At 45.9% G+C, this 25304-nt stretch overlaps 1 protein-coding gene across 2 annotated transcripts; it reads right to left on the reverse strand.

Annotated features, from left to right (window-relative positions):
- On the reverse strand, positions 1 to 23424 carry LOC122946433 (chemokine-like protein TAFA-1). Of its 2 annotated transcripts, none has more exons than XM_044306068.1 (5): positions 23350 to 23424; positions 17191 to 17336; positions 12196 to 12336; positions 11369 to 11493; positions 1 to 137 (listed from the first exon to the last, which is right to left on the reverse strand). In XM_044306068.1, exons 1-5 carry the CDS (start codon positions 23352 to 23354, stop codon positions 120 to 122), a joined length of 435 nt encoding a protein of 144 aa, XP_044162003.1. In that variant the 5' UTR covers positions 23355 to 23424; the 3' UTR covers positions 1 to 119. The 2 variants fall into 2 exon arrangements, with proteins under 2 accessions (XP_044162003.1, XP_044162001.1); XM_044306066.1 differs by lacking the exon at positions 23350 to 23424 and adding an exon at positions 21094 to 21357.
- Positions 23425 to 25304: the final 1880 nt, after the last annotated feature.

Below are 25304 nucleotides of genomic sequence, written 5' to 3' on the forward strand. Positions count from 1 at the left end.
GTATCCCTCATACAAACAGCAGCGACTACTTCCCCATGCCACATTCTTCCATAGACTGCTCCAAGGGTGGAAGGTTTCCAGAACCGCCATCTTTTAGTTTGACATCATTCCTCCAGTATTCAGTATCTTGGGTGAATCTGAAAAGACAAAGAAGACAATGCTATTAATCACTGCACCGTGGTCTCCCGCCGGCTGGCACCGCGCTGCACTGTATCCCGACACACACACAGGGTCAGGTTGTAGTGCACGTAAGTTTGCACTATGACCTGACGCAGTGTGACGTCAGGAGGACAGTGCAGAGCGTGAACAAGAGGCTGGAAGAGCTGTGGAGTGGCGGCGGCGCCCCTAGCAGGAAAGGTAAGTATTTCACTGGCGCTGGGGACTGATGACTAGGAAGGGGAGATGGTGGCACTGGGGTAGCTGATGGCGGAGAGGTTTGATTGCATGGGGGTGGATTGAGTTTTTATAAAGAAAACCATTATTTTAATGACTTTTTTTCTTATGATAGTACTCGATTAATCGGTAGAATACTTGATTACTAAAATAATCAATAGCTGCAGCCGTACTCTGTACATCCATGCATCCCTTAGCGGAAATCTGGTGCATTGTTAAAGGGGTTCTCTGGGATAAAGAAAATTAAAATACGTAAATATTACTTTATTATAAATATATTCCCAAATACCTTTCATTAGTTATAATGGCTTGTTCTGTCTGGGGAGCAATCATTAGGAGAAATAAAATGGCCGCCGTCCTATTAGTGCACACAAAACCCGTCCTAATCAGACAGCAGGACAAGATACTTCGCAACACTGAGATAATGAGCTTCCCCAGCCTCCGCTCTACTCTGATGTTAAGCACTTCTGACTTTGTCACATTTACCTTGAAGTTGGATAGAAGGCCAAAGTCTTCCAGAAATTTCGTGAGAAGTGGGAGGTCAGAAGCAGGAATAAAAGATTGTCTGCGAAACGACACATTTGAGCTGTAGAGGGCCAGTTCTGAAGCCGATAATGGAGGGGTTTTGGCGGACGCTCTCAAGGAGAGTTTCTACTACTAGAATAAAGAGAGATGGGGCAACCCTGCCTCGTCCCATTCGTGATTTAAAAGGAGGGAGACAGGGTGATTTAAAAGGAGGGAGACAGGGTGATTTAAAAGGAGGGAGACAGGGTATTTTGATACGGGCGGAGGCTTGTGGGTAGAGGGTAAATATGGCAGCGATCAATTCAAGGGGGAAGTTAAACTTGTGCAGAATGGCTTCCATAAGAGTCCAACTGACCCGATCAAATGCTTTTTCAACATCTATTCCCAACAGTGCAAGGGGTAGTTGACGCTTATGTGCTAAGTGTATAACAGTTTACAGGAGTTGTCTCTGCCTTCCCAGCCCTTGACAAAGCCCGCTTGTTCTTTTCCAATGAGACGAGGGAGTAAGGAGCTAATGCGGATAGCTAATAGTTTAGCCCAGACTTTTAAGTCAAGGTTCAGTAGTGAGATGGGGCGATAATTTCCACATAGTTGGGGGTCCTTCCCAGGTTTATGTATTAATGTGATATGTGCCTCTTGTGCTTGCGGGTAGAGAGTGCTTCCTTGGAGTAGATGGTTACAGAGGGTAGTTAGATGTGGCAACAATACGTCTTCAAACTTCCTGAAGTAGAGAAGGGGAAGTTTCTGACCAGGGCTTTTCCCGGGGGGGGGGGGGGGGGGGGGAACTACGCAGTATAGCTCGCAGTTCATCCTCGGTGACCGGAGTCAAGAGGTTGGAGGCTTCAACTGGGGAGATGGTAGACAGTTGTAGGTAATCTAAAAAGGACTGAATATGCAGCATAAGGGAGGGATTTGAGGTGGTTTGTAGATTGTATAACCCTGAGTAATACCAATGGAAGGCCTTGGCGTTGTCGGATGTCTGGGTATACAGGGATCCCTGGCTCTCCTTAATTTTGTGGATGTAAGTCCTATCTCTTGTCTTTTTGATGAAGGAAGACCTGAATTTGCCTCTCTTATCTCCATGGGCATATAATTTATGTTTAAAATATAAGTGTTGTTTGACATGTCGAAGGTAAAGGATTTGTTTAAGCTTTTGCCTAAGGGTTACTAGTTCTTCTTGTCTAGCCTGTGAGAAAGAAGTCTTATTAAGTCGTTCAGCTGTGGCTATTTGGTCCAGAAGCAGATCTATCTTCTGTTGTCTCTCCCTCCTAACTCTCGTCCCTACTGCGACAAACACTCCTCGTCCATAGGCCTTATGGGACTCCCATAGTAATGAGGGTGAGATCTGTGGAGATTAGTTATTTTCAAAGAACGATTGAAGATGTTGTCTGACATATACACCGCGAGCGTCCGAGCCAAGCAAGGACTCGTTTAGTCGCCATATCCACTCCCCACGGGGGGAGCTGGGAGAGATGACATGTCACAAAACAGGGGGCATGATCTGAAATAGTGATTGAGCCTACTTGAGCCAAGGAGAAGAGGGAGAGAGCAGGTGCTGAGACAAATATATAATCTAAACGCTGAAAAGAGGGTGTCTAGGGCTTTCGGTAGCCATGGGATTTGGCCTGAGTTGGACGCATAAAAATTAGCTAGCGTGTACATCTGTGATCCTATCTCTCCTTTGACCATTAAGAGTCTTCCTTCTGCGTCATTATATTGTTGTTTCAAGGTAAAGGGGATGGAATTATGGATAGCAATAGACACTCCCCTGGAAGCGTGACTACTATGAAATCAGTGTGAGAAAGGGGATCTAGGGAGTTTGGGGATGCAATTTTTTTCTGAAAGGAGTCTCTTGTAGAAAGAGGATGTGGTACTTCACCTTACGGGGTATCAGAAAGATGTGGCTTCTCTTATTGGGAGAATTGAGGCCCTTCACATTGAGGGTAGTTATTGTGCAATCCATCTAGGTAGAAAGGTGGGGGAGGGAGAATATTAAGGCCAAAGAGGGAGTAAAATTCAGGTAGGGAGAGGAAAGAAAGAAAAAATAGAGAAGAAAAAAGGCGATAGCCTTCATGCTGGTGCTTGTGAAGAAGATGGAGGTGAGGGGGGTAGATAGGAAGGGGGTGGAAGAGCGAGCAAAGACAACAATAAACTGTCCTGACCAGTAGTATACAAGCAATACCTACTTAAGAGTAGACATGAGGTAACAGTGCATAACAGTATGGAGTACGGTATAACACGAGGATCTGAAATCCTCTATCGAGCCCTTGTTCAGTGAGACAGGGTGGGGGAGATGAAATAGGGTCTCTGAAAGCCATGTAAAGGTATATTAAGTCTACGAAAACTGCAAACCTCATGGCAAAAAGGGAGCTTTGCTGGTCACCGAGTCATGAACAGAGGGCCGATTGGCTCTAGCTCCGTGAGCCCCAGGTAAGAGGGAAGGTACCCATGCCATAAGAAAGGATAAAACAATATAAAAAAAACCAGGAATAACAAATGCAAGAACTAGAACACCTTTATGTGTGCTGCAAGTGTAGGGCCTGGGCGACCGGGTATAATGTCTGGGCTTATGACCATAACCATAGTGTAATATGTGGCGATAGCAATCTGAGTGTTCGCTTTTATGCGTAAGTGCTCAAGGCAATGGAGTAGACAAGGACACCTAGGCCTCAGTCAGGCCTGGTTACTATAAGATACCTTAGGGAAATATATAGTCCCAATCAGGTCAGATCGAAGGTGTCTTGTGGCGCGCGTGAACCGGGACCTTTTGCGCTTTCTCTTGGTAGCCGATTGCCATGGTTCCTGTGTCGCTAACAAAGGTATAGTGGCAGTGGCTTCTGGCGGCATCCAAGAGGGGATTTTGATCGGCTCCATATCCAGTAGCAGCCATACCTTGGTGAGATCTTCTGGAGTGTGGATGCGTACGCGGCGACCATTGTGCATGATGGAGAGGCCGAACAGGTAGAGCCAGGAGTAGGCAATTTTTTTTTGGCGTAGTTGTTCTAATAGAGGGCTGAGGATTCTCCGTTTAGCGAGTATGGATGGGGCTACATCCTGATAGAGCGCAAGCTCTGCACCCGCATATATCACAGGGGCCTTCTCCCTTGCTGCTTTTAGGATCTTGGCCGTATCTACGAATGAAAGTAGACTGCATATCACATCTCGTGGGTTCGGATGGAGACGGCTTGGGCTTGAGGGATCTGTGAATTCTTTCAACAATAACCCCCTGGGCTGCAGTTTCACCAATTAACCCCGCAAAAACTTCGAGAGCGACCTTCTGTAGTGAGTCGGTTGACCAGGATTCAGGTAGGCCTTTTATGCGGACATTGGGTCTTCTGCTTCTATTTTCCTGGTCTTCTATTAAGGTCAGTGCCTTATTGATGTGGGCGAGATGGTCTATGGATCGGGTTCCGAGGGCTGCAGAGTGCGCTATAATGGTGGCGCACGTGGTCTCTAACCCTTCCACTCTTGCTCTAACATGTTTGATTTCTGTTTTAATCTCAGATAGAGTTTGGATAGAACAGGGCGTAGGGCCTGGGTGATGGTCGCCTTGAAAGCTTTGGCGGTAGCGGCCAGGTCTGATTCACCCTGTTCACTTGCTCCACCACTGAGCTGGTCTGAATCGTCCTCCGCTGCAGCCGAGTCCCCGGGCACCATCTTGGGAGGCTTTGGCTGAGAGTGCGAGGTCTTTTGTTGCAGGAATTTATGGATGTCCCCTGTGGGGAGGTGAAGATCAGTAGAAGTTACCTTCATCCCCTGCTGCCTTCCCTCGGCAGGGGCTAAGGCTGGACAGCAGTGGGCAACGTGGACGCTCGCCCCGGCTCATGCTGGGATCTGCGCTCCCTCTCATATCACGGTCTCCCTTCCACTGCGGGTCGAAAGCATACCGCTGACGCCGGTTCCACGTGGGACGCACGAGCGAGCTAGGAGCGCAGCGTCCCTTTGATTCTACGGCCAGCAGGCGGAAGGAGGCGTAACCAGGGCGCCTGGATGACCTCAGACGCCAGGAAGTGTTTAAAAGTGGGGCTCATACAGCATGGAGCTGTGCATTCACCGCCACTATGTCTACTCCTGAGGATCCCGTCCGGAGGGTTCTGACCCCTCTCCGGCTGCACCTACCGTGAGTTCCTCTAAGGGAAATTGTCAAACACACTGCTTTGCTAGGTTATCATACAATCAGCAAAGAACTTTGCATACTGACCCAAGTATCTGTCAATAACACCGTCAAAGCAGTGTGTTTGACAATGTCCGTAGGGTCCAGGGTCGATAGCTTGACTCTGTCACCATACACTGTGGACAGGATAACACCTCTTATATGCACTGATTGTGTTTTTCCATATATACTTTTGCACTTGCACTTTATTTATGAATTGTAACTGCCACACATCTGAAGTCTGACTGATAATTTTAAATGTTCTTAATGTCTGTGAGGCCAGAAATGGTTATAACTCTGTAAGTACTAATAAAATTGATTATTTAAAAGTAATGATTGATGGAGTTATAATTTATGATTCAATTTGATCTATGTATCTATGGATTGGTTGCGCTAATGGTGATACTGCAAGTTTAAGGGAAACAAGTGTTGGTTGTTTAACAGATAGGACTGTTTGCCTCCAAAGAAAATGCCCAGGTCCGACAGTTCTGTTCAATAAATCCAAGAGACAGACCATGGGCAATAGATGCCCTATCAATAAGATGGGAGTGGGACCTAGTCTATGCTTTTCCACCCTTTCCGTTAATTCCTCGCTTACTACGGAAATTACAGAAGGAAACAAGAACAGTAATCTTAGTAGCTCCCCTCTGGCCAAAGAGAAGCTGGTTCTCAATCCTGAGACAGTTGGCACTAGAAGAACCTTGGAGAATACCCTTCCGGGAGAACGTGCTCTCTCAGAGCCCAATAATCCACCCAGATCTACAATTTGGCAGTCTGGATCCTGAGAGTGAATCACTCAGAAGACAAGGTCTTTCAGACAGAGTAATCTTTACTCTTAAGGCAAGCAGGAAGAGAATCACATCAGCCATTTATCTTGAAGTCTGGAAAGGATTTTGCAGTTGGCTGGGAGATGATCATCCTGAACACTTTTTCTCCGCCAGTTAATAAAATACTAGACTTCCTGCAAAATGGACTAGAATTGGGCCTAAGGCCTAGTACCCTTAAGGTCCAAATATCAGTCTTAAGCACCTTTTACGATACTAGTCTCGCAGAACACAGATGGATAAGGAGATTTATTAGGGCGGCCTCTAGGTTAAGACCAACCTTAAGATCTAGGATTCCTCAGTGGGATCTAAATACAGTATTAGAGGGGCTAATTAGACCCCCCTTTTCTCCCTTATCTGAGATCTCTATTAGACAGCTGTCCTTCAAGACTGCTTTTCTGATAGCCATCACTTCCGCCAGACGACTAAGTGAGATGGGCCCTCTCCTGTAGAGAACCATATCTTAGGGTTTTTGAGCATCGAACTATGCTAAGACTAGATCCTGGTTTTCTCCCCAAAGTGGTTTCAAATTTTCATTGTGAACAAGAGATAGTATTACCATCTGTCACCAGCTACCCAGAAAAGGAGGTAGAAGAGAAGATGAAACTCCTGGATGTTAGAAACACAATACTACAGTATCTAGATGCAGCTAAAAAATTCAAGAAAGACGACAACCTCCTTATTCAGTTTGGTGGCCGAAATAAGGGAAAAAAGCTTTCTAAAACTTCAATAGCTAGGTGGATCAGATCCACTATAGGATGCTGCTACTCCCCTCAGAACAAACCTTATCCGGAGGGTATAAAAGCCCATTCTACCAGGGCTACAGCCTCTTCTTGGGCAGAAAGAGCTGGTGTTTCATTAGACCAAATCTGCAAGGCTGCTTCCTGGTCAAGTCTCAACACTTTTGTAAAACACTATAGCCTTAATCTTTCCACCTCCGCAGATGTAGCTTTTGGACAAAAGATTCTGCAGGACGGCTTCCCACCCTATTTAAATATTTGTTAGTTCTCATTGTGGCCGCCATGGTGGATGGAATGGAAAACCGTAATTAGTCTCTACCGGTAATTCCGTTTCCTTGAATCCACCATGGCCCGCCCATATATTTTCCTTCCCTTAAAAAAAATTACATATGTATAAAATTTTCTTATATATTAAACTAATATAGGTCTTTATTTGGGTATGAAGTAATACTCAAAGGGGACACACACACACAATTGCTCACCTACTTGGGTCATTTGTAAAAGCACTGAGGGGGTGGGGGTAATTTAAACTCTCTATGTATTTCTGCCCCTACAGAGGTCAAGGGTCATCTCTCATTGTTGCCGTCATGGTGGATTCAATGAAATGGAATTACCAGTAAGACTAGTTATGGTTTTCATATACAGTATGGTATTGCAGATCACTCCTATTCACTTCAGTGTAACTGAGCTGCAGGACAAGACAAACCCCATGGTCAGGTTTCTGAAAGACAGCAGACATATCTTATTAGTCTGTACTAAGATTCCGGGACCAGATGCGCAGGGGCGACTTATGATTTGCTTTATACATAGATTAGTCTATGCACACAATATACAAGGACGCAGCGTTGGGCTGAAGTCCCTGGAATGAAAACCCACCAGAGGAAATGACTCTGAGGGCCCACCCTCTCTGTATATAGGACCTTAAGGGCCCTGTTTTAATAGGTGTAACGGCATACAAGGGAATGCTCCAAACTCCGAACGGAACCTCACGAATAGCTGCTAGCAGACGAATAGGAAACGCACCCAAGCGGCTTACACTCCTAGCAATCAGTCTCTAACAGCATACAGTGAATCCCCCCAAGAACGAGACCAAGCTCTGTGTTGAGGGTAAAGCAGTGGACCGCCAGAGCTGTGTGTTTATTATATAACATTAGTACCACCCACCCACATACTTTCAGCCTCTGGGAGGGAGACCGACTGCCTCCGCTCCCAATACAGTGTCCTGTTGCTGGGGAAAGGAGACTGGGCTCTCTATTCCCTGTAGGACACTCTGCCGCTGGGGGACAGGATTGACTGTCTCTCTCCCCTGTAACTCAGCCTGCCGCTGGGGAATGGAGACTGGGCTCCCAATTCCCTGCAGGAGCGGTGAAGAGACCTCGGTCCCACCTCCACCGGCCACCTGGGGTTCTTCCCAGTAAATCTCCACAATATCTGCCCAGCTGAATGGGTCTAGATCCGGGTCTGTCATCTTGCTGCCCTGCTGAGCCCTCCCAATGGAGTGGAAGAGATCTCGGTAGTCCTGCTCCAGTTCCCACTCCAGGGTTGCTAGGTGAGCCAGGTCATTCTCTACCTTATGGGGGTCATCCCAATCCTGCCTTGCCTCCCTCTCATAGAAAATGTCCTGAAGTCTGGACTGTGCAGGGCTCCCGAAGTCAGGCTCTGCAAAGGACTCCCATAACAAGCCAGGACCATCAAACTCCTCTTCCTCTGGCTTGTCATGCTCAGCTGTCCAGGGTATATACTGTGCCATATACCACCAGAGCGCCTGGTAGGCATCCTCCAGCCATAGCTCCTGCCATACCCGGTGCTCTAGTTCCTTCACCTATTCCTCCAGGGGCTGCTCTCCCAGGAAGGGCATCCGCAGGGCCACTTGCTTCTGCAATCGCTGCTCTTCACTGGGGAGACTCTCGCCTCGCTGGTATTGTACATTATCCAGGGCCTGGTACCAGATGCCTTTCCTTAATGCATCTCGGCCATCCAGGTCTTCCTCATCGTACTCCACTGCTGGTTCCATTCTGGTGCTGTCAGGGTCGCTGTACTAGGACATGCGTTGCCCTCAAATTGTAAAATCCATGGAATGGTGTCTCCTGTAGCTGTCCTTCTGGCTGTGGGAATGATCCCACTGCTGCCACCAATTGTAACGGCATACAAGGGAATGCTCCAAACTCCGAACGGAACCTCACAAATAGCTACTAGTAGACGAATAGGAAACGCACCCAAGCGGCTTACACTCTTAGCAATCAGTCTCTAACAGCATACAGTGAATCCCCCCAAGAACGAGACCAAGCTCCGTGTTGAGGGTAAAGCAGTGGACCGCCAGAGCTGTGTGTTTATTGTTCTTATATAACATTAGTACCACCCACAGGGTTTTGTAAAAACGACCAATAAACATGTACAATACAGTAAAACACTCCCACACAAAATCCTCCCCTCTGCCTGTGATACAATTACCTTACACAATGGGTTGATGTAATTATCACAGGCAGGAGAATACACAATGTCTTCTGTCCTGGAGACAACCGAGTAGTAATTCAATTATCTCTCAGGACAAAGGGAAATCGCCAATACACACGTGGAGACAATAGGACAGACATCACTACTCAAATATACAATGTACCCAACCATTATAGTAAACATAGACATTTAACATATCCCCAGATGGCTTGGATCTGAGCGCTCAATATATCCAAACAGCGCTCAGATGCCACAAACACAGTCAAATCGCCATGGGGTTTAAGTTTAGCATGGGCTGATGAGAGGGCCCATAATCCTGGGGCAAGAGGCTGGCAACCAGGCTTCTCCACCACCCAGTGGCGAGGTTGGTTTCGCCACAATAGGGGTCCATTATTGTCAGAGCTTGGTCCTCTGGTGGGCCAGTCCGACCCTGCAAGGATGGTCTATAGAATAAAACCAGCCATTGTCATGATCAGTGTGGGGGGAAACTCCACACTGAACACAGGAGGGAAGGGGAACAGTAACTGGGCCTGGAAACTAGGGAAGAAACAGGTGACCTCCTAGACAACCCTAATCCGGGCCCCGACTACCCATCAATAGACCTTGAAGGTAGGAATATTAATAAGCAGTATACCTAGGCCCTGATTTTCCTATAAGACCCTGGAATAAGTATAGGAACAGAGACAACCCATTCCTCCCCAGATGGACGAATGGAAGTCTCTGTCTCAGGCCCAAATACACAAACACACTTAGCTGAGCCAAGCACGCATGTCTATGGGAAGATCAGGAGAGACTTCTGTCGACCTAACGAGCAGTTACCTGATGTGTTGTAGGGAAAGCGCATGTACAGCACAACTCATGCCCCCAGTGCGGCTTCGCTGCAATGAATCCTATAGATTTTCCTTCATAACATATATACATGACAGAACTAACCCCCAGACTTCACGCTCCACATTATCGGTAGGTTGTTAAATAGATGTCAGTGTTTCTTATATGTAATTAAAGCTAGTCCAAACCAATCATGTTATAGCGCAGCACAGGCTAACGAGACATCACCACTAATTAGTGTTGCACACCTTCATCAGGTGCAGATTTCACTGTTACAATACACGTGGGCGTTGGTTGTGTAGGAAAGGTGAGTGAGACATACTAGTATTGGGGGGGGGGGGCTCAGCCTTCACAGACTCCCGACTGGAGGAGCAACCATTTAGGATTCTGGGAGGAGTGCTATAACAGCCATATTGGTGCTATCACACATCATTCTGCAGTGTCCGTCTGGGGTACACGGCGGGAGGTTTTTCTGATGAATGGCTGTGATGGATGCCGTTTTAGGCATACAATGGCAGGTGTCGTCCATAGGCTTCAATATTTTAAAATATATATATATATATAGCTAAATATTTACCTTATTTTTTGCCTTATAAGACGCATGGCCAGACCCCCTGACTGCTTCCTTAATATTCCAGAAGAGAGGACATTCAGCGCTTTGCTCGATCGGTGAGAGCTGTGCATCTGCACTCACTTCTCTCCCCCTGCCGACACATATCTATATAATCAGCGGCAGCAGGAGAGAAAGCTGAATGATCCGTTCAGTGCATGGGGAGGAAGGTCCTACAGCTGTACTGAAAGGAAATTAGAACTCCAAGTACAGCTTAAGGACCTTTGATGATGTTAATGGGAGGACAGAAGAACTATACAGCCGGAACTAGTGCAGGAAAATTTGAGATTTTATTAAAGATGATAAGTGTGTGTGTGTGTGTATATGTGTAGCAGTGCTGTATGTGTGTACCAGAACTTTATGGGTGTAGGAGAGCTGTATGTGTGTACCAGAACTTTATGGGTGGAGCAGAGCTGTTTCTATGTAGCAGAACTGTGTAGTAGGGCCCTGTGTGTGTAGCAGAGCTGTATCTGTGTATGGTAGTGCTGTGTGTGTATAGTACAGATGTATGTGTACTAGAACAGTGTGTGTGTCGCAGGCAAATACTTGAAAATAATCTAGCACAAGAAGAAGCATGGCAGGACACAACAGAACAATGACAAGAGGCAACGTTGATGTACGCACCAGGAGTTGTGGCACACGGACACTGCAAAACGCAGTCAGCCAGGCAGCAAGCTATTGGCTATCCTGCTCAAGGATGAAAGGTAGGGATGGCAGGACTCTGCACCAGCAGGGGGCCCCACTGATTTGGTAGTACATACTGACCCTCAGCAGCTATCGGCTGCATAGATGTGTGAGCATTAGATGAGATTACACACCGCTTTCACTTTGTTGCTCTTACCTTGGTGGTCTTTACGCGGCCCCCCTGGAAACAGATCCAGCCAGAGTTGTCAGGAAGGGTCTGACATTCTTCTTCCTGCAGACAAGGTTCCATGTCACACCACCACTTCCCCATCACGATAGAAGCTGTGGATATGATCAGAACACCATGTATGTAAAACAATCTGCTCTTCTGCCGTGTGCAGCGTACAGTGCCATGCTGGACACCCGAAACCTCTTTATGGACCCTTATTCACACCCCAATACTCCGGAAAAAGTAATGTTCTGCTCTGAGTGGGCGAAGCAAGGCACATGGAGTCTAGAATCACCAAAGAGAGAATCCCCGTGCCATGCCCCACTCCTTGGGCCTTGCAGTAGGCACAATATATTAGGTTTGCCCGGAGTGCTCCTTTAACCCAGCCTTCAAACTGCAGTGTGATCAAGAAGACCTCATGTTGAGGCTGATGGCCAACCAAACCGAGTGCTCTTCAGTTACAACAATTCATAAAACATTTTCCATAAGGGGGCGCTATTCCATTGGCATTTACAAGCCATAAGCTGAGCTTGGGACACAGGGTAAAAGATATTATAACTTGATGAAATAGAACTTATTAAAGGGGTTGTACAGGGTTCCTCAAACAGCGCCCCACCTGTCTACAGGTTATGTGCAGTACTAAGGTTCAGCCCCATTCACTTTAATAGTGCTGAGCTGCCATACCATGAACAGCCATGTTTTTTCTAGTCCTGGACAGCCCCTTTCAGGCTGGGTTCACACAATGTAGTTGTTGCAGCTTCTGTGTTATATATTTATATATCTACTCTTGTCTGTATTGCATCTGCATGACTTACCGTCCACACAAGAAGGTTTGTCCCGGGTCGTCCCAGCCACTTTTCCCGGCAGGCAGGAGCACTGCACCGTCTGAGATCGCTCCTCAATACGGTTCCTGTTACAGCAACGATGGGCCGAAACCACCCGACAGGTACCCCCAGCTGCATCGTACAGAGAGAGTCACAGGGTCACATTGGTCAAGACAAAAGCTGTGGTTTATGTTGATGCAAGCAAAAGAACAGCCTGTAGGGGGCACGTGCCAATAATGTTATCACTACTGGGTCCATTACAATGGGAAAGGGATTGTAAGAGATCAGGAAACAGCGCCACTTTTATTTCTATTGGCTATGTCGGGTATTGCAGCTCAACCTCTCTCGGCATTATCCCCAGGAATGGCTCAAAGTCCTAAACTGATCATGAATCAGGGATTATTAGGTGCAGGATCTGCATAGGGTTATCACCTAGAGTAAGAGAAGCATCTTACTAGCGCCACCTTGTGGAAGTGGATTCCTATAAGTCAATATCCGTTTTTTTGCAAATTAATGATTTTTTCCAACAGGTAAAGAAAGCTGCGCTCCCGATTCCATCAGTTCTTAATGTTTGACCATTTTCCATTTTTGTGTTTTAGTTTTTTTTTTACTCTCTGCCTTCCCAGAGCCATAACTTTTTTATTTTTACGTTCACATAGTGGTGTGAGGCCTTGTTTTTTGCAGGACAAGTTGTAACTTTTAAACCAGGCATGCTCAACCTGCGGCCCTCCAGCTGTTGTAAAACTACAACTCCCACCATGCCCTGCTGTAGGCTGATAGCTGTAGGCTGTTCAGGCATGCTGGGAGATGTAGTTTTGCAACAGCTGGAGGGCCGCAGGTTGAGCATGCCTGTTTTAAACAGTACCATTTACTGTTACATACAATGTAGTGGGAAGCTGGAAAAAAATTCCAAATGGGGTGGAATTGGAAAAAAAAAATGCAATTGTACCATAGTTTAATGCGTTTCGTTTTTACAGAGTTCCCTATGCGGTAAAACTGACCCGTGCTCTTCATTCTCTGGGTCAGTACGATTACAGCAATACCACATTTATACCGTTTTTCTTATGTTTTAAAGGGGTATTCTGGTTTTGTAATTTTCAGCATCAATTGACAGGAAACAACACATCCTATTAATTACTCATAGTGGTGGTTTATCTGTAGTTCCCCGTTTTCCTGCACATCCTGGTCACGTGACATTATCCCGATGACATCACGTCTATATTTGACGCATGGCAAAGCTTGTAAGGCTCTGCCCTGTAGACACATGATCAGTGATCTTGCCTCTCAGAGCGGTGTTCTGCTCATTCTCCTGGACCTTGCCCTGAAAATGTGATGTCAGCAATCATGCTGTGTCTTACGGTCCATTCATACGTCCGTAGAATGTGTCCGCACCCGTTCCGCAATTATCCGGAACGGGTGCGGACCCATTCATTCTCTATAGGCCAGGCTGCTGTCCGCATCTGCATTTCCGGAGCGTGGCTCCGCAAAAAAATAGAACATGTCCTATTCTTGTCCGCAGTAGGCAGTTCTATGGGGGTGCCAGCCGGGTGTATTGCGGACGTGTGAATGGACCCTCAGGGCTCATGCACACGAATGTATTTTCTTTCCGTGTCCGCTCTGTTTTTTGCGGACCGTATATGGAACCATTCATTGGGTAGGCGAAAAAAATAAATGGAAGTTACTCCGTGTGCATTCCGTTTTCGTATGTCCGTATTTCCGTTCTGCAAAAAAATAGAACATGTCCTATTATTGTCCGCATTACAGACAAGGATAGGACTGTTCTATCAGGGGCCAGCTGTTCTGTTCCGCAAAATACGGAATGAATACTGACATCATCCATATTTTTTGCGGATCCGTTTTTTGCGGACTGCAAAATACATACCGTCGTGTGCATGAGCCCTTATGGTGGGGTTTTTCCAGCAGGCAGACATTTCAGGGCTCCATACAAGCAAACCATGTGGCCCACCCTCTCATTTATATTCACACTGTTTACCAATCACCATAGATAATATGTTCACTATGTTGTATGGGTTATTATGATTACAGGGACACCAAATACTGTTTTGTGATTTTTAACAGTAAAACTATGTGACATACAAAATCCCATTTTGACAGCAGAGGAGTGGGTACGGCAGCTGCTCGCTGTACAGAAGGTCTGGGGTTCAAATCTCACTGAAACTTGTACAATAATCTTTCCAGCTTATTTTCTATTATGCTAAAAGTTACAATTTTCTGCAAAGTTATTGTTATTAAAATAAATCAACAAAGCAAAAACCATTAAAGTTTTTGTAACATTCTTAGTATGAAATCTCTCAAAACAGTATCTGGTGTCCCTGTAATGATTATAACCCATACAATATAGTGAACATATTATTTATGGATGATGATTAGTAAATTGCATTATTTTTTCCCTTTCATTTCAGTAATACACTATTTAGTGTTATGCCTGTGAAGAAAATAGCTTTTTGAGCACAGGAAATCCATCCCTTCCAGCAGAGCAGGTCAGTAGAGTAATGGTATCTCTTCTGCCTGACATACAGAAGGTCCGGAGTTCAAGTTCTGATGAATACCTGTCAAACTATTTCTTTAGTAAAAGTATTTGTGCTGGAAGAGGGCCCCTCCCCCAACCCATATGCAACACTCGTTAGTATTCACTGCATTAAAGTGAATACTAATTAGGCTGCAGACACTGCTTGGATCTGTGATGTTCCAGCTGGAAGGGGAAGAAGATGCTACAGACACTCCTCATAAACCTTGCTCTGGGATGTAAACATAGGGTGTGGGACACTGATCCCAATTAAGGGTCCATTCACACGTCCGCAATTTCGTTCCGCATTTTGTGGAACGGAAATGCGGACCCATTCATTTCTATGGGGCAGCAAAATGTGCTGCCCAGATACGGAATTGCGGACCTGCACTTTTGGGTCCGCAATTCCGTTCCCGAAAAAAATAGAACATATCCTATTCTTGTCCGCAATTGCGGACAAGAATAGGCATATTCTATTAGAGCCGGCAATGTGCGGTCCGCAGAATTGCTGCTGTCCGTGTTTTGCGGATCCGTGGATCCACAAAACACGTTACGGATGTGTGAATGGACCCTAAGTCAGAGGAGTAAAAATGCACTCAGAACACCATCATCTGACTTATATCATACAGTAAGGTTGAACACTGGTGTTATATATATTTTTGGGTGTAAGTGGAAAACCCCTTTAATATCTAACCCCCATTACGTTTTTATAGTTACAGAGCTGTGTGAGGGCTCATTGTTTTGCGCGGCAATCTTTAGTTTTTATTGATACCATTTTGGAGTGCGTATGACTTTTTGATGAGGTGCAGCTATGAAAAAACGGCAAAATGGACGTTTTGACTTTTTTTTCTCCTTTACGCTGTTTACCATATGGGGTAAATACATTTATATTTTAATAGTTCAGGCATTCTGAGGTGTGGCGATGCCTATGATCTTTATTTTTAATGTGGGGAAAGGGGGGTGATTTTTATTTTTTTTTAAACTTTCTCTTACTTTTTTTTTTAACAGTCCTCTTAGGGGACTTTAACAAGCAATTGTTAAATCACTTGTCCCATAGACTGCAACGAATTCTCATTGCAGCCTTAGGGAAATTCATTGTGTTCCTATGGAGCCCTGCCACCTGTAGGCCTCCATAGGAGCTACTGCTGTGATAGCCTCTTCAAGCAACTGAGGCTATCAGAAGAAATGAACAGCTCCCCTGGCTACTGCATGGTGGAGCCATTTGGGCCCCGGGAGCGCAATGCTTCTAGGGAAAGCCACCTCAGAAGATGTGGTCACAATTGACCACAGCATCTGTGATCGGCATTATCGCCAATCGTAGACATTAGCTCCTGGTGTCTGCTGTGGCGGGCACCATCTTTAAAGGCACAACATGCACCTTACATGTACAGCACATGTTGTCAAGGGGTAGGAGTAGGTTCTGGCCGGCTGAGTCAGACTGTTTGGACGCTGCATAGGGAAGATACGGAGATCAGCCATGTATGGAGACTTAGTGGCAATGGTCCATGGGAATATAATAGGCAAAGAGGTATCTCCCAAAGAAAGAGAACCGTTTGGTTCCAGGGTGTCAGACCCCCATCAATCTGATGTGTATGGTCTATCCTATGAATAGATCATCATCATTTGGAAATCCCCTTTAAGAACTGTCATACTTAAATTTCCCCTGTGGGGGCGCTGCTGGGAATTTGAACACTTACTATTATCCTCCACAACAGATTGCTGCTGATCACTGGGGGTCTCCTCAGCATCGGTGTGATCAGCTTATCATTTTGTCTATATATTAGATGCTGGTTCCTGACAACATACAGTATTCATTTAAAGGGGTAGTCCACATCCAATCAAAGACCTGTTGATGACCAGAGCTTAAAATTGCAAAGAAAAAATTAGTATTTTAAAGGGGAGGCCCACTTAAAAAAGACCAATATACATGGTATAAGGGAATTAATGTACAACCGACTCCTATTCTTGCACCGTAGACCATCCAGTGTTCTGGCATCCATGCCTCGTACGTTCCGTCCCTTGTAAATCCCTTGCATGTGGCTTGCACCCCTCTGCTATCCCTCGCACTTGTTTCTCTTATCTCTCTCCATCTGTCTCCCCCACATCCCTCGTAGTCTCTGCTGCAGCCCTGCTCCTCTCTTGCTAGCAGATGGCATGTGCACACCCGGCCCTGATTTCTTAAGAGACTGTGCCAGGATCTGGGAACATATCTGGCAAGAATAACAGTGAATGATTTTTTTTTTCTTCTTTCCTGGCAATGGTCAGGGCAGGAAGGCATGCGATGGGCGGCTGCGGGTATCCATGCGCTGGAGAAGCGCTGCAGAGTAGGGCACGGTGATCAGGGAAATTTCGTGTTTGGATGGCAATGTGGTTTGGAAGAAGAGGCATGATTTGGCACGGCGTTAGAGGGGGTGAAGACAGAGAGCAAGATGGTTAGTGGGATATGAACAACTACTTACAGATGACTGGCAGCTGGCTGCTGTCTGTGAAGTATTGGTAGTGCGGAGGCCACAGCGGAGACAGGTCGGGAATCTGAACATTGTGCTTGGCATAAGAGGCCGTGATCGCTAACCAGAGGCAGGACATGGAGAGGAGGACACCGAAGCTAGCAGAGGAGATCAGAGAGCACAGGTTACAGGTCTATACATAGGCCAGGGCTGCCAAGCAACATCAGACATGGACGGTAGAACATTGAAGTATAAGGAGCTTTACAGGATGAGCCTCCAGCAAACCTCCCCCCCCCCCCACCACCACCACCACTTCTTAACCGCAGTGAACCAGGGAATGATCCGGGATCACAGCCACTGAACCGAACCTGAAAGTTGAGATTTGGCTTTGCATGTCAGGTGACTGTAGGTACAAAGAACTAAAGTACTAGCACCTTATGCCCTTTAGTACGTTCAGGATGATGAATACAGGTTAAATGATGAGGATCAAGATGATGAATGCAGGCTGGAGGAGGAGGAGGAGATGATGAGTACAACAGGCTGGACGATGAGGAGCAGGATGGTGAATACAGGTTGGATGATGAGGAGCACGATGGTGATTACAGGTTGGATGATGAGGAGCAGGATAATCAATACAGGTTGGATTATATGAAGCAGGATAATGAATGAGGAGGAGATGATGAGTACAACAGGCTGGATGATGAGGAGCTGGATGATGAATACAAGTTGAATAATAAGCAGCAGAATGATGAATACAGGTTGGATGATGAGGAGCAGGATCATGAATACAGGCTGGATGATGAGGAGCAGGATAATGCATACAGGCTGGATGATGAATAGAGGTTGGATGATGAGAATCAGGATGAATCCAGGCTGGATGACGATGAGCAGGATGATGAATACAGGTTGTATGATGAACAGCAAGATTAATATGGGCTGGATGATGATGAGAGGCAAGGTGATGATTATAGGCTAGAGGATTATAATAGGTGGGTTGATGAATACAAGCCAGATGATGATGATAAGCAGGTTGATCATACAGGCTGGAGGATAATAAGAAGCAGGATGATGGATGCTGACTAGATAGTTTGTTATGATGAAGCAGGATGATGAATATAGGGTTGATGATGATGAGAAGAAAGATGGTGAGTACAGCCTGGATGATGATGATAAGATGTAGGATGATGGATAGTGTGAAGCAAGCTGATGAGTACAAGCTGGAGGGTGATAAGAAGCAGGATGATGAGTACAGGCTGGATGGTTTCCAATGATGAGGTGTAGGATGATGGATACATGATGGATGATGAGACGCAAGATAATGAGTACAGGCCGGTGGATGATGAGAAGCAAGATGATGAGTACAGGCTGGAGGATGATGAGAAGCAGGATGATGAGTACTGGTTCCTGATGATGAGCTGGATGACATATACATGATGGATGATGAGAAAGAGGATGATGAGTACAGGCTGGATGATTCCTGATGATGAGGAGAAGGATGATGAATAATGGATACATAATGGATGATGAGAAGCAGGATGATGGATTCAGTCCATATGGTTCCTGGTGGGTTTAGACAGACAATAAAGTAACTGCAGCCAGATGGCTCCTAGGAGGCAGGAATGAAGATACATGGGCCCCCGGAGGAGGCAGATTACAGACCTGCTGGTCTAGGGAAATTATTTTTGTCAGAAATAAAACTAGAAATACTTCCTGGGAGGAGAATGGGCATACTGGGAGTTGTAGTTCCTCCTGAAAGATAGACAGGAGGGCGAGATCACATAAGCAATCTGATATTAGAGCAGAATACAGGCACCATAAGTGACAGCCTGCAGTCTGCTAAACCCCATGGAGCAATGGTGGAAAATGTGAGCACCCCACAGTTCTGTTATCTTAACGGGATCGGTTCTAATAAAAGGGGTCGTTATATGGGGCCCGAATTGAAGGGCGAGGAAAGCAACCAGCAGGACAAGCAGCTGGAGCCAAAAATGATAGGGTAAAGGAGGAACAAACAAGCCCTATTCCATCCTTATGGTATCAAGAGCGTATAGCAGAGGCAGACGGCTACTGGGGGCCCATGGAGAGTGGGGGCCCATGCTTCTGCTGCTAAGTATTGAGAGGCTGTGCAGAATTAAACAGGTACATGAGGATTGGCCCTATGGAAACAGCCTGGGGAAGGAAACGAGCACTAAGCCTTTTGTCCCTCTGTTTTGATCTTTCGCTTCTCTTTTATACCACATCATGGCATCAATTACGCCAATTAGCAGGTCAGATCCCGACCGATCCAGCGGGTCCAGCAGCGTCGCCCCTTTACCCGTAGAGATTAATGGGCCATTTTCTGTCTAGCTGCAGTCACCCCCGACCCCTTGCTGCATGTAAATCCAGGCTGACAATGAAGGGACGGTGTGTGAGCGGGCGAGGAAGAGGCACGCTGTGTACTGAGCGGGGCAGCAGAGGGCTCCGCGCCATCCGCCCGCTCTGCGCTCTCATCCACTTTTCTGATCATATATAAAAGCAGATGAAAAGCTTATTTTTAGATTAGACGTCCGAGCCTCGTATAGCGGACTTAACCCTTCCTCCTCCAGATTCGTACCGAGCTTTACACCGCTGACGTAACCATTCTATTCTAATATCTCCTCTGATATTCCACCACCGGGCTTAACCCTACATCTTCCAGGCCCTTTACAATTTACTTAACCCCTCCTCTTCCAAAGCAATAACAAATGACTTAACCCTTTTAGAGCTCTATATAACTTACTTAACCCTTAGGCCCAGTTCACACTTCAGGTATTTGGTCAGTTATTTCCATCAGGTGCCGGTCAGAAACACAGAACAGGTGCAGCTCTTTCCATTACATCTGCTTTTAGAGCCCATACACCGTACTTAACCCTTCCTCTTCCAGAGCCATAACAATTGACTTAACCCTTTTAGAGCCCACACAACTTACTTAACCCTTCCTCTTTCAGAGCCATAACAATTGATTTAACCCTTTTAGAGCCTCATACAACTTACTTAACCCCTAAACTTCCAGAGCCATAACAATTGACTTAACCCTTTTAGAGCCCACACAACTTACTTAACCCTTCCTCTTCCAGAGCCATAGCAATCGACTTAACCCTTTTAGAGCCCATAAAACTTATTTAACCCTTCCTCTTCCTGAGCCATAGCAATTGACTTAACCCTTTTAGAGCCCACACAACTTACTTAACCCTTCCTCTTCCTGGGCCATAACAATTGACTTAACCCTTTTAGAGCCTCATACAACTTACTTAACCCCTCCTCTTCCAGAGCCATAACAATTGACTTAACCCTTTTAGAGACCTATACAGCTTACTAAACCCTTCCGTACTTTCCAAAACTTCACAATTGACTTAACCCTTCCTCTTCTGAACCCTTGTGTAGCTAATTAACCCTTAACTTTTCTTCTTCTCCTTTTCCTCTTTGCTGTTTATGCACCATTGAGTTAACCCTTCCTCTTCCTTTAACTTACCCTATTCACGCAGAGCCCTAATGTAGGTAAATGAGTTAACCCTTCCTCACCCAGAGCCCTGTACAGAGCTGATTTAACACCTGCTACCCATTAGATTTAACACTTTAATTTCCACGCCCGTGTGGCTCCATGTCCCAGTACTAAACAGCTGGCAAACTTTCCTTGGCTGGAGCCGTGCACGCACACGGTTATGGTCATGTATGGTGTGTTGCTCTCTTTTAACCCTTTCTACCCCGTAACTTTTTCAGCCATACATGCAAAGCCTTACCTTGCCTCCATCCCTAGTGTTGCACCTGACTGAAGTTCTCCAGCAGCATCCCTCGTACCTATTCCCTTGGATCAATACCTGCTCTCCTCTTTAACCACTGGGTGACTGAAACCTCTCCCCGCCATCGCAGCCTCCCCTTCTATAGGTCATGCTCACTTACCTTGTGCGCAGCCTACAGCCCATGGAATCGGGTGTAATGACAGAGCTTGGAGGAGAGCTTCTTCTCATCCTGTGAGGCTGTAATCCATCTGGGAAGTGTGAGTGAGGGGGAGGAGGGCTGGGTGCCATGTGTGATAACAGAGAGTGGGGAGTGATGGAGAGGAGGCAGCAGGGGGTCCATGGTGCCCTGTATGAGAAATGCCAGCTGGGTGTGAAGGAGGAGAGGGTATGTTCTGCCCCTCACTCCACCTTGTGCATCGCACAGCCCACGATTCTCTTCCCTACTTTGACTTTCACACGCTCCTCTTTGCATTTGCAGCTTTCTTACCACATTGTTGCAGACGTGCATCCCACGGTTCCTCCTGTTGATTTGCCCACTCTCACTTATTTCCCACCATATGATACACTCTTTCCATCTAACACATCTCTACACAATACATACTGTCAATACTGGGCGAATTCGGAGATGACGCTCTCCAACAAGGATATCTAGAGCAGCCATCACCAACCTGTGGCTCTCCAGCTGTCCTTTAACTACAACTCTCAGCATGCCCTGACGATTGAAGGCTGTAAAAAAATAAAAAAAGTGCCTCCAAGCAATTATCTGCTCATCATATTATAATATCGCCTGGGAAGCAGAGACCGGCTGGCAATTGTAAGACACATGGTCACGCCATGTCCTCCAGAGCGGGAATCTACAGCCAAGGAGCCCCTCTATGTTGTCTATATGAATATGGGTGGTCCCGATAAGATCTCCCGTATGGATGGGATATTGCCACTATAGGCATTACATAATTTAGGATGGTTTGCGGGGGTCACGAAGCTGCAATCTAAAGTGTCCAGAGGGAATCCGTGGCCAATCTGCAGATTCACATTCAAGAGTTACAATCCGCGGTCAGGAGTGCATAACCAATGAGGCGAGGTGAGGCGATTGCCTCAGGCAAGATGAGGGCAGCAGTAGGGGGATTGTCTGTAGCATAGTATTGGGAAGCACAGTATGTGGCGCTGTATTACCCCGTATGTTTTGTAGCGCTGTATGTAATGTTTTCCAAGTATGTCTTTAACAGTAGGGATGGAGGGAAAGGGGTTAGGTTAAGAAATTGGCATTGCGGGGTTGGGGCGCCATTTCATTTTTTGCCTCAGGCAGCAGAAAGGCTAGGTGCACCCCTGTCCACGGTGAAAATCTGCAGCATTTCCGCAATGGAGTGAGCATGTTGCTGAATTTGAAAATCTGCAGCCTGCTCGCTCTTCCGCAATAAACGTTTACGTTACCTGTGAATGGCATCTTCGAGAATGAATTTGAATCACAAATCCGCCACATCTCAACTTGCGCTTGAAGGGGTTCTCCAGGCCAGTGGCTTGGTCCTGTGACCACTGCTGCCAAGCGCTGGCCTCAGTGGTCGGTGCGTCACTGCTAGTGTTCTGCTAATGACCTGCCATTCAAGCACATGTGACCATTGAGGCCAGTGACTGGTCGCAGAGGTCACAGGAACAAGGCACTTCTGGTCTAGCTGGGAATGGGGGGCAGCGGTGCAGGACAGTTGTTATCTTTTTAATTTTAATTGGCATCAGTTGCATCCATTACGGTTGTCAGCTCCCAGGTCAAGATAAAAGAGAGATAGGAGGCAGCGCCTCATGTGTGGTGTTGTATAATGATTGGTAAAAAGGGTAAGTAGAAACTCTTACCAGACGATGTTGTGAAGAGTCACAACACCTATATGAAGCTTGTGCCGATTTTTCCGATCAGCGTGCGGAGTGCCTGCGCTGCTGCCTAGGTTCCAGCCCGTGCTTTGGAGGCATTCGTCGGGGAGAAATATCGTTGCAGAAGTAAAAAAAACTGAACCTTTAGGATGGCGCTGTCAGCAGGAGTCAGAAGCAGGTAAGTATTGATAACACGATACTTTTTATTTACAGTCAACGCGTTTCAGGGGCGGAGAGCCCCCTTCATCAGGACAATATACAACCGGGGTCGAGAGAGAGAGACGCCCACATGCTACTTCCTCCCAGAAACAAACTATGGACAAGAGGGGCGCTGTTTCTGGGTGGGAAAAAAAATGACCTTATTTCTAATCCTGTATATCAAGTATCAGCAACCTCCAGATGTTGTGAAACTACATCTCCCATCATGCACACTTGCGTGACTGTTCTCTGAACTCCCGCAGAAGTGAAAGGAGCATATTGGGAGTTGTAGTTTTACAACAGCTGGAGTGCCGAAGGTTGCTGATCTCTGCTGTATAACAAGAGATTTCCAGCTCACCGCATCCGCGTGGTGCACGGAACAGACCGGACCCGTCCTCCAACGCAACAACGAAAAAAGAAAGAGGTTCCAGCATCCAATTCATCCAAAAGTAGCTCCGTCTTTATTCAGGTTTCTTTAAAACATCAACTTTAGTAGACACTTCCACCCACCCTCCACCACCACAGGTTAACATGTTTCGACACCTCCACCCACCACCACAGGTTAACATGTTTCGACACCTCCACCCACCACCACAGGTTAACATGTTTCGACACCTCCACCCACCACCACAGGTTAACATGTTTCGACACCTCCACCCACCACCACAGGTTAACATGTTTCGAACCTCAGCAGTTCTTACTCATAACCTCAAGTGGTGTCCAGCGTCAGGGTTAGAAAAAGACAACCCCTTCCAATCCAAGGAGGGGGGGGGAATGAAAACACACAAAAAAAGAAACTGAAGAAATAAGTATCAGGTAGGTAAGGAGAAAATTGAAATACAAAACCCTAATCGACATGGACACCACTTGATCCATCACTTGTCACAAATGTATAAAAACCAAAACAGTGTGTATCACCAATTTCCACATTAAATGTATTACTGTATGTGCGAATAAAACATAAAACATGTCTATTAGGTACTGCGCGACGTGCTCCCTGTATACTTCCCCAATCTGTCGGTACTCAAGGGCCCGCAGTGTACAGTGGTACAGAAACCCACAAATTGGTAAATACCTGATCCTGGGTGTTCATCTGTTTTGGCTGTTTTTCCTGCGTTTTCCTTGGTTTTCTTTTTCTTTGGTCCCGTCCGGGATAAAGGGAAGTACAGGAGTGTTTCACTAAAAACATAAAACATACCAAATTCATATAAAAAACTAAGAGCACAGAGAGGAGATAGAACCTTACAAAACAGGATAGGGGAAAAGAAAACATATAATGAGTTCACCTTTTGAGCTTGAAACAACGCATAGTGTGAATATGCTCAACATTTTAAATAAGATAACATTTTCCTTCAGGTTCCTGTGTACTAGAACAATGGCCTCCAAGCTGAGAATACTCGGACAATATTACATATGATCTAATGATGTTATAAATGTGTTTTCATAGAAAGTATATAATGCTATATACATAATGTACCTCTCTGCAATTCTCATATCAAGCATTATGCATAGCAACACATAAGTTCCTTTTTTAGGTTTAATCCCGATGGTTAGCGGGTATTTAATTTAAAGAACCTAAAACGCTTTACGTAAGAGTATTTTATTTTTTATATCCCCCCCCCCAGGGGAAATGATCACCTTCTCAATGGCTTATGTGCGGAAACTCTCTACACTTCTATTATGTTGCTTGATGAAATGATTTGCTTTGCTTTGTGGGCCTCCCAAACTGTGGTCTGGGAAGTATCAGCTATGGTGTTATCTTGGAAGTATAGACTTAGTTTATCAGAAATGTTTTTTAAAACTTCTTCTGAATCTAGTAAAGTCTAATTTCGTCACCATGACCATTCTCTGGGCGGGAGAGATCTGACAGATATAGATGTTGAAACCGGAGCATGGTCCGAAATCGTTATAGAACCTATAATGGATCTTTTGAGCAGATCTAGGTGATGATTATCGGAAATGAAAACATAGTCCAGTCTCTGATATGTGTGATGTACTGGTGAATAAAATGTAAAATCTTTAGTGGAGATATTTAAGGTTCTCCAGATTATTTTTTTGGATTTTCCCTATGGATTTTTGAGAAATATTTGAGGTTCCCCTAGAGTCTATTTTAGGATCTAGAGACATTTAAATCTCCACCCACCACGCGGATGTCTTCGGCAAAGGCTTGGAATTTGGCTTACGTGCTTTTAATCCAAATGTGCTGGCTACTGTTGGGGGCATAAAGGTTAGCTAGCGAGATCATAACATCTCCAATTTTCCCCTTTACAAAAACATACCCCTCTTCTGGGTCAGGATGTGTTTGAATGGTAT

This window comes from Bufo gargarizans, chromosome 9 (assembly GCF_014858855.1).
Source record: "Bufo gargarizans isolate SCDJY-AF-19 chromosome 9, ASM1485885v1, whole genome shotgun sequence".
Lineage (NCBI taxonomy): Eukaryota > Metazoa > Chordata > Amphibia > Anura > Bufonidae > Bufo > Bufo gargarizans.